At 40.5% G+C, this 9,961-nt stretch overlaps 1 protein-coding gene across 2 annotated transcripts; it reads left to right on the forward strand.

Moving 5' to 3' along the window:
• Positions 1–390: 390 nt before the first annotated feature.
• Positions 391–3,830, forward strand: LOC147603593 (ADP,ATP carrier protein 2, chloroplastic-like). 2 transcript variants are annotated; one of them, XR_015265490.1, is made up of 7 exons: positions 391–1,477; positions 1,731–1,997; positions 2,119–2,265; positions 2,352–2,699; positions 2,788–3,072; positions 3,200–3,485; positions 3,563–3,830. XR_015265490.1 is itself a non-coding variant. In XM_086795816.1 (6 exons), the coding sequence occupies exons 1-6, from the start codon at positions 656–658 to the stop codon at positions 3,431–3,433; spliced, it is 2,103 nt and encodes a 700-aa protein (XP_086651942.1). In that variant the 5' UTR covers positions 391–655; the 3' UTR covers positions 3,434–3,830. The 2 variants fall into 2 exon arrangements, 1 of the variants encoding a protein (XP_086651942.1); XM_086795816.1 differs by having other exon boundaries at positions 3,200–3,830.
• The last annotated feature ends 6,131 nt before the right edge of the window (positions 3,831–9,961 follow it).

Here is a 9,961-nt window from a genome sequence, read left to right on the forward strand (position 1 = left end):
TAGTTTGGCACGAGTTCACTTTGCATTGTTCTCTCCCTATTATAGGGAGGTGGTTGCTAGGGGTGGGCAAGGTATGAAGCTCTGACACATACATTTGCACGAATCAAAGAGTGCACATCAACAACAGGTTCACAAATTCGGCATCAAAGAGTGCACATCAACAACAGGTTCACAAGTTAGGCGACGACGCAATCTGAGGTGGTTAGAGTGGAAATATAGGGCTGTTCAAGCACAATGTCAGGGTGGGCCGTCCATGAGAATGGGCTCCTTATGGACGTATCAGTATGTGGCTCACATATATGGATGTATCAGTATGTGGCTCACATATACCTTTTTACTATACCTTTCTTTCATGATTGAAATTTAATGCCTTTACGAAAAGGAGACCCTACAAAAAGAGCGAGGACATTTGGCAGAAATCTAGACCTTGGTGACAGGTTGGATATTTTCGGCTGAAAAAGAGGAGCTTTTCTGGCTATGGAGGAAGACTAGGATGCATTGACATCGTCCCGTGATACCCTCTTCGCCTCTCGCGTCTCTTACTCTTCTACTCCATGCCTCTCTTTGCACAGTGATTAGGGTTTCCCACAGAGAAAATAAGGGTTTTGGTTGCCCTTGGCTCCATAGCTGAGGAGAAGGAAGCTTCTCTGTAGCTATGGCTTCCTCATTGCTGTCCTCTTCCGCCTCTGTCGCTGCAGCCCGCCATGGCGGCGGTGGAATTTTTTCTCTTTCATTAATCTCTGCGCAACCGTCGCCATGCGCGAGCTTCAGCAGTAGGAGCGGATTAAGACCCGCAAAGCGCAGGCTGGGGTTAGGGTTAGGTTTTGACAGACCAGGGTTAGGTTTTGCAGCAGGCGACATCCAACGGCTACTCTCTTTCAGCGGCGATGGCGCGGCAGGGAAAGTTCTGAAGCAACGCCATGTTGCGGTGAGGGCAAAAGCGGCATCGGCATCAGCAAGCAGCATCTCGCCTGCAAACCCTAACCGTAGTCCGAAGAAGGTTTTCGGCATAGAGACCACTACACTGAAGAAGGTCATACCACTGGGGTTGATGTTTTTCTGCATTTTGTTCAACTACACCATTCTCAGGGACACCAAAGATGTGCTGGTGGTGACGGCAAAGGGGAGCAGTGCAGAGATCATACCCTTTTTAAAGACATGGGTGAACCTGCCCATGGCCATAGGGTTCATGCTGGTTTACACAAAGCTGGCCAATGTGCTCTCAAAGGAGGCCCTTTTCTACTCTTGCATCCTGCCCTTCATAGCCTTCTTTGGGGGCTTCGCCTTTCTGCTCTACCCATTGAAGGATGCGCTCCACCCAACTGCACTGGCTGACTCTCTGCTTCAGTTCTTGGGGCCAAGTTTTCTTGGGCCTGTGGCCATCCTCCGCATCTGGACATTCTGCCTCTTCTATGTCATGGCCGAGCTATGGGGAAGTGTCGTTGTTTCAGTCCTCTTCTGGGGCTTTGCAAACCAGGTAATATCTACTGTCTTCTCTCTACATCCAAACAACGCTTTTAAACGGCTTTTTCACGCTTTTTCTTGTATTGGATCTTCTGATGTTAAAACCCATCATTGCCCATGTCTGTGGTACTTTACTCCGGGTTTTTGTCTGGAAACCAGATCATGGCCCCTCATCTCCCATGATCCCAAGAATGGTGTTGCTAGTTCCATGCTATACGCTGGTGCTCACTATTCCCAAGCTTAGCAACTGCTTTTTAATTATGCAGATCACTACTGTTGATGAAGCCAAGCAGTTCTATCCTCTCTTTGGCCTTGGAGCAAATATTGCATTGGTTTTCTCTGGCCGCACTGTCAAATATTTCTCACACATGCGAGATAATCTACCTCCTGGTGTGGATGGTTGGGGTCTCTCTTTGAAAGGTATGATGAGCTTGGTCGTGGCATTGGGCCTTGTCATCTGTGGTATTCACTGGTGGGTCAACAAATTTGTTGTGAACGACCCGTCACTGCCCAAAGCAGAAGTTAGGAAGAAGGTGAGCAAACAATTTTACCGACATAAGAGTCCAGCTGTAGAAGTTGTTTATCTCTGGTTTTGCTATGTGTAATCCCTTTGTCAACATGCTCGTCTGTGGCGATCTGTGTTCTCTTGTGCAGAAGGAGAAGCCTAAGTTAGGTATGATGGAGAGCTTGAAGTTTCTTTTGAGCTCCAGATATATCCGTGACCTTGCCACACTTGTCGTGGCCTACGGTATCAGTATCAATCTTGTAGAAGTAACCTGGAAATCCAAGCTAAAAGCTCAGGTAAACATTTTTCGACTCTTATTTCTCTTGATGTGCCCAGGTGGAGTTTATGATTTACCATGGTTCCCCCCCTTGTTTATGTGAAGTTTCCAAGCCCAAATGACTACTCATCTTTTATGGGAGATTTCTCATCATACACTGGAATAGCTACATTCAGCATGATGCTGCTCAGTCGCTACATCTTTCGAAAATATGGATGGGGGGTGGCTGCCACAATCACTCCAACAGTTCTACTCATAACAGGCGTTGGATTCTTCGCGTTAATTCTCTGCAGTGAACCATTGACTCCTCTTTTGGCAAGTATGGGGATGACCCCTTTGCTTGCAGCGGTCTATGTGGGTGCTATTCAAAATATTTTCAGTAAAAGTGCCAAATACAGTCTCTTTGACCCTTGCAAAGAGATGGCGTACATTCCTCTAGATGAGGACACCAAGGTATTCTTTATTTTCTGGTTCTCCTCCAGGATAGTGGGAGTAAAGGGATTGTCTAGAGTTGCCAATGCTTGTCATATCCCATGTGCAGGTTAAGGGCAAGGCTGCTATCGACGTTGTTTGCAATCCCTTGGGGAAATCAGGAGGTGCTCTTATTCAGCAATTTCTCATTATTGGCTTTGGATCTCTTGCCTCATCGACACCATATCTCGGTGGCATCCTTCTTGTCATTGTTTTGGCATGGCTAAATGCCGCTCGCTCTTTGGATAAGCAGTTCACGCCCCTTGTTCAGAAGGATCTGAAGAGCAAGCTTCTTGAAGGCAAGCTGTCAGCAATCTCTTCAGCAGTGTTGGGCAAATTCAGTCGCAAACCAGAGGTATTGATTCACAGGCCAGGCATACATAGTTTGTAGCGGAGCTCTGTTCACAAACATGTCCATGGAATGGAAGCTGTAATTTTTATGATTTTAGTGCTTCTACCAAAGACTCTTTTGGTTTCTGCAGGTCACATATCGGTTTGTAAGTGTTCTGAATGAGCAAGGTTTTATCGAAGGCCGGTACGTACCAATAGTTGACGGGAAGCCTGTAGCATCTGAAGCTGGAGACTCTGCAGTTGTCGAAGCCAGGCTGCCTGAGCCATCCCCCCCCTCAGATGAGGGAGATGGATCTTTAGTGAAGGGAGCTGAGCCTAATGGAAACGCTGGTGCTACCACTTCCGAGCCTGCACCTGCCAAGTGAACTCAATCACTGACTGCCTGAAATTCTCTAAACGAGGTTTTTCTCAGTCAAGGTGAAACTTTCTTCTATCTTGTGCTAATTTTCCTGGGTTAAAGAGTGTAACATGTCATTTGTTTTTGCATTTCGAAGGCTTGTGAGGGAAGGCTAGTAGGGTGGGCAGGACGGAATGCGCTGATTACCTTTTCTAGAGCTTCATGACCTTATCTCCTCTGCCCCTAAGTATTGGGAAGTAATTGCTTCTTTAGATAGGTAGTTGTTTAGGACAAAGCAAGGTCTGAATCAGGTTAGAGTTATTATGATGATGACGAAAAAGGTTCATGTCAATGGCAATTATTTCTCAATGTAAAGATGGAATATCTGTCTGCGAGGAATATTGAGATTTTTTTTTTTGGGGTCATCTATTCTACCATGCGTTGACCAAAAACTGCCTTGTTACGCCTGCTTCTTGTTGTCAGGCAAGCAGTTTGCATAAGAGAGGTGATTTATTTAGTTTTCTTCAGTAATAGTCAAGTGAGGTAAATTTTGTTGAGTATCCTTGAACAAATGGCATCCTAGATTCATTAAGCGAGGCTGGTTATGTATCTTTTACATGATATGGGAGGAATGTGTGTAGAAGCAAGTTTCGTAGTGGCATGAAAAATTATGAAACTCTAATTGCTTTCTCTATATGCATCTTTAGTAGGTCAGCCTACCATATTTTTTAGAAAAGGAAGAGGAAGTTTTTTTGTCCAGAAAAACATAGATTCTTTTGTGGCTTGCTAGTAGGCTTCAATTACAGATGCTTGTGAGGAGAATCATGTGTGTTTTAAAAGCCATTGTGGTGTAACTCTTTCTTTGAGGGGAAAAAAAGGGGGAGGGGGGGGTTTGAAGGGAAGATTTTGTCCAGTTATAGGACATCTAGAGTCGCTATTAATCTTGAAATGAGGAGGAACACTCCATGAATCTCGAAATACAGCTCAAAATGAGGAGGAACTCGATGTTGGCTGTATGTATGATCCATTCCTTAGAAAGAATAGATATCATTCTAAATTTACTTAAGAAGTTGAATTAGGAGACTATTGAACTGCTGTAGGTATTTAAAGCATGAAAACTCTGTGTTGGGATAGGAGTAACCTTTCAGTGATTTTGGTGTTCAAAATACTAAGAGGTGTAGAGCGGAATAGGTGGATTTCTGCAGTCATTAGCCTTGTTAAACTATGTCAGACTTCATTTGTGCAATCAAAATGCGTTATGCATCGGTCATTATTACAATACTTCTTTGTTATCATTGAAATTTGAAAGAAGCAATGATCCAAGTATATGCTATACATGAATGGAGGGTATGAAATTGGCTCAAAGTGCAATGAGAAGAATATCTCTATGCACTAGAGAGGAGGCATGGGAGTTGGTTATGAGCTTTTGTGAGGCTTCTAAGTCATTATTAGAAGACTTCTTTGTTATCATTGAAATTCTATCATGAATGGAGGGTATAAAATTGGTTCATAGTTCAATGAGAAGAATACCTCTACTTAGAGAGGAGGCATGGGAGTTGGTTATACCAACTTTTGTGAGGCTTCTAAGTCATTGGTTGTGAAAGAAAAGACCATCATTTGGACGAGAGATACTTGATCTTCCAAAGTACAAGAACAATGAATGCTTACATGTGTTGGGATATCCCAGTAGAAATACATGGAGGTGAGATATTCATGGCATTTAGCATGACCGAATGTACGGTAGTTGATCGAGAGCTTTAACATGTCTAGGAATCCAATTTATCATGCAAAGACTAAGCACATGGAAGTACACTAACACTTTATTAGGGAAAAATCAATAGAGGGAATATCGATCTTATGTATTGTAGGACACATGTTGTATATATCTTTACCAAATCATTACCTCTTAATAAATTTTAAAAATTTATCAAGAGGACACACGATAATGTTGTATCTATCTTTACCAAGTCATTACCTTGATAAATAGTAACGATTTAGATTGATACTTGGTGTACTTTCAAATCCAATTCGCACTTAAGATGAAGTGTTAAAACTAGCACTTAAGATGGAGTTTAAATCCAATTTGCACTTAAGATGGAGTGTAAAAAGTGCAATGGTCACTTTTACAAGTGACTTTTAGAACCATTTTTACTATGGTTAAAAAGTGGTCCAACATAGTCCAAATCATTTCAACTTGCATTCACAACACCTTCATATCTCCATCAATCATGCAAATTATCATGGGATAATTAGATGTGAAGCTCAATCAATGGGAGAAAACTCATGACCCTGCTAAGGGGGCAACCACATGAGGGGTCGCCACCACAAATCAACTTATATCTCACCAACAAAAAGAAATTCAACTATCATGTCTTCTAGAAATTTGTAGATCAAACTTAGCTCTACCTACCCATACCATCAAGTGTAGTAATACGGTTTGTGAGATATTGCAACTACAGCCATGCAATAATTTTAGGAATTAGAGAGCTTAGCTCTAGTTATTTAAAGAGCTATGCAATAATTTTAAGAACTAGAGAGCTTAGCTCTGGCTATTTTAACAATTATAATCCCTTTGATTAGCAAGGGAGTTAAAGGTTTATTTCCAACAATTACCTCTACTTTGAAGTGCCTTCTCTGGACCATATTGTTTCCAAACTCATTTTGTTCATTTGATTAATACATTAATGAAGCATACATCAATCAAGCTTTACCTCATATAGTCCCTTTACAATTTACATTATGTGTCCATGCAAGGGAGTTAAAGGTTTATTTCCAACAATTAGCTCTATTTTGAAGTGCCCTCTTTGGACTATATTGGTTCTAAACACATCTTTTTTCATTTGATTATACATTAATCAAGCTTGATTGATACATTAATCAAGCTTTTCCTCATATGATCTCTTTTCAATTTACATTATGTGTCCATGTAAGGGAGTTAAAGGTTTATTTCTAACAATTAACTCTATTTTAAAGTGCCTTCTCTGGACCATATTGGTTCCAAACTCATTTTTTCATTTGATTAATATATTAATCAAGCTTGATTAATACATCAATTAAGCTTTACCTCATATAGTCTTTTTACAATTTACATTATGTATCCAATGGCATGCAATTATCATTTGTTGCTTTCTCATTGTGCAACATTCATCTTTGAATTATTCTTAGCTTGATGATCCTTAGCTTCTCCATATTCACATTTATTTTTACCATGCACTATTATGTGGCTAAGGCCTCTCAAGTATGAGACTACTGCAAGGATGTAGTCAATCTAGTCAAAGAGGCATTATTGTGTGACTAAGGCCACTCAAGTAGAATGAGACTATTGCAAGGACAAAATCAACATAGTCAAAGGTGCTATTGTGTGACTATTGTATAACTATTATATAGTATATAATAATTGTGACTATTATATAGCTATTATTTATTATATAATAATTGTGTAACTAAGGCCACTTAAGTATGAGACTAATGCAAGGATGAAATCAACTCACAGGTATTAACCCCTCAAACGGATGTATGAACAGATGTATGAAGTTAAGGTCTAGTGTGATATTGAGATTCACATTAGGTATCAAAGCTAACTTAAAGCCACTAACTAGTACTTCTAAAGTGTGAGAATCGGAGTTTGAGAAAGATAATGTGAGCGATTATATATCAAAAATCCACACTCTCATTACCAAGTGCCCTAGAAGATTAAAGGCCAAGGGACTAGAAGATCAAAGATCAAGGGAGTAGAAGATGAAAGGCCAAGGGACTAGGGCCTAGAAGATGAAAGGCCAAGGGACTAGGTCCTAAAATATTAAAGGCCAAGGTAATAGGGCCTAGAGAAATATTTAATTGCTAATCTTAATTAAAGGATCCACTGGGAGGTGCAAACAATGGAAGAAGTGTAAGTACAAAGTCAACTATTGGCCAAGGGATCAAGGAAGAGAGGCTTTTCATCAACAATGTGTGAAATTTTCTAATAGAGAAGGTGCACTAGCATGGTGGAAAGAGTATAGTAGTGCTCGTGAGATGCTTGAGTTGAAATTTACTAATAGAGAAGGTGCACTAGCATGATGGAAAGAGTATATTAGTGTTTGTGTTGCCCGAGTTGTGATTTATTATCTATTTTTTCTTCCTTTAGAAGTTTTAAGAACTTTAACCTCAATCTATGGGTTCACAAGCTACTCTCCACTACACATGAGGGCAAGCAATATGTGTCATGAAAAGTGTAATGATGAGGAGAGAGAAAAAGAATGCACTCATAATGGAGTCCCACATGCACTCAAGGGGAGTACCACCATAGCCTTGGAAGCTTGGAGCTCCAAGAAAGTATGATTTTGATTAGTCAAAATGATTAGATTTTCCTAATTACAATTTCTTCACTTATATACTTGCCCACCTTTTCACACTTATTAATGTTGGGCCCCCATACTTGCCTGACCATATCCATGCCCATGGGCTTCCCTTATGTTCTCAAAACCAAGCCCCCTTCATTACAAACCATCCCCACCCAAAGGTTTCGTCCTCGAAATCATGTAGGGAACAATGTATGGACTATAGAAAACCTTCTTGTCTTCAAGCATGAGTGTGGAAGTACCTTCTTTGCAATCCAAAAGGCATCTTGCACAAAAGAACTCCACATAGATTTGTCCACTTATTTTATGTAAATATGGACTTCCCTCTATGATACCCATAAGCCCATGGAGTCTTGTTGCACCTTGCTTGGATTGACGAGTGCTGAAGTACACGGATGGTCATGGCTGTCTATACAATAAATTTACAGCAATGACACCCTCATAACAACACCTATCACATGAGTATTGGCATGTCTCCATTTGAAGCCATGTATGGGAATAAGGTGCATGTACCTTATATTGCATTCAATGAGGAAAAGGTGAATCCTCAAGACAAAGAGGAAATTGAGGAGATGTGTGCAATATTGCAAAGGTGCAAGGATAACATGGCTAAGGCACAAAACCAAATGACACAAAATGCCAATGAATCAAGGAAGCATGTGAAGTTCAAGGAAGGGGATTATGTATTCTTAAGAATCCCTAAATCAAGGTATGCTTAATTGAAGGAAGACACCAATACAAATCTTGCTCATCGCTTTTATGGATCTTACAAGGTGTTGAGAAGAATTGGTGAGGTTGCCTACCAATTGTTGCTACCTTCTACCACAAGGATCCACAATGTGTTTCATGTGTCACATTTGAAGAAGTATGTGGGACCTCAATTGGAAGTGATTGATGATTTGCCTCCTATGGATGAAGAGGGAATGATTCAATATGTGGCGGCAGAGAAGGTGATAGGAATGAGGGAAAGATACCTTTGTAATAGGTCTATTGTTGATTACCTTGTGAAGTGGAGAGGCTTGCCTAATGAAGAAGCTTCTTGGCAGTCTGAAGGAGCCTTCATGGAAGACCATTCGAAGCTTCTACAAGTAATGAATCATAGTGGATAAAGTGGTGGATACAGCTGTATGGTGTCTTTGGATAGCTATATGCATGGATTGGGATGCTGATATAAATTCAGCTAACTGCAGCTATTTATCCCATGAAGCTTGGGTGTCATAACAATAGTGTCTCAAATAGATTTCGAGCCACTTGTTCACCCTCTCAGTTTGGCCATCCGTTTGTGGATGATAGGCCATACTTGGAGTGAGTGTAGTCCCCATGGAATCAAAGACACTCTTCCAAAAATGGCTCATGAACTTGACATCCCTACCACTCACCACTTGCTTAGGCATTCCACTGTAATGATGGGGAGAAAGAGAAAGATAAGGCACTCATAATGGAGTACTACATGCACTCAACGGAGTACCACCATAGCCACCATGAAAGCTTGGAGCTCCAAGAAAGTATGATTTTGATTAGTCAAAATGATTAGATGTCCCTAATTACAATTTGTTCACTTATATACTTGCCCACCTTTTCACACTTATTAATGTTGGTGGGCCCCCATACTTGCTTGGCCATATCCATGCCCATGGGCTTCCCTTATGTTCAAAACTAAGCCCCCTTCATTACAAAAAGGCACTATAAAAGTTGTAATCATTTTGAGGTAGCTAGCCATGTCCATGCCTATGTAAGACTATCATGTGAGTTCAATAGAAAGTGTTTTTAAATCACTTTTTTGAAATAAATTTAAAAAATTCTATCAACATAAGGGGTTTTTAAAATTGAATTTGAAGAATTTGATTATTTATATATAGAAAAACTCATCATTTTAAATACTCAAAACTCAGATATAAGGCTCTCATGAGCTCTAGATTCATTATCTATTTGAAACCTAAGAAGGCAATAGCTGAAGGTGAAGCCTTGGTGTCATCCAGCTAGGGTAAATTTTGCATGTTGTCCTCAAAGTCTATGACCATTTTGCAACTAGTGGTGGCCTAGATATAGAAGAAGATAATCATGCATCTTTGAGTCACACGCTCCCTTTTGGACACATGTCAATAATTAATCATCACTTAACCTTTCTTGAAGTTTACACACCAAGAGTTTAGATATTCTAGTTGTGACATAATCCCTCATCGACTCCTCTTGCTCATGTTTTTATGTTATGGAGT

Source organism: Cibotium barometz, chromosome 63, assembly GCF_041138505.1.
Source record: "Cibotium barometz isolate CiBa-2024 chromosome 63, ASM4113850v1, whole genome shotgun sequence".
In the NCBI taxonomy this organism is placed as follows: domain Eukaryota; kingdom Viridiplantae; phylum Streptophyta; class Polypodiopsida; order Cyatheales; family Cibotiaceae; genus Cibotium; species Cibotium barometz.

What these genes read in the sequence shown, in the direction of transcription:
- LOC147603593 (XM_086795816.1), top strand. Translation starts at nt 656, where the DNA reads ATGGCTTCCTCATTGCTGTCCTCTTCCGCCTCTGTCGCTGCAGCCCGC. An exon ending in TCTGGGGCTTTGCAAACCAG is followed by an intron (nt 1,478 to 1,730) that starts GTAATATCTACT and finishes TTAATTATGCAG; the next exon opens with ATCACTACTGTTGATGAAGC. An exon ending in AAGCAGAAGTTAGGAAGAAG is followed by an intron (nt 1,998 to 2,118) that starts GTGAGCAAACAA and finishes TCTCTTGTGCAG; the next exon opens with AAGGAGAAGCCTAAGTTAGG.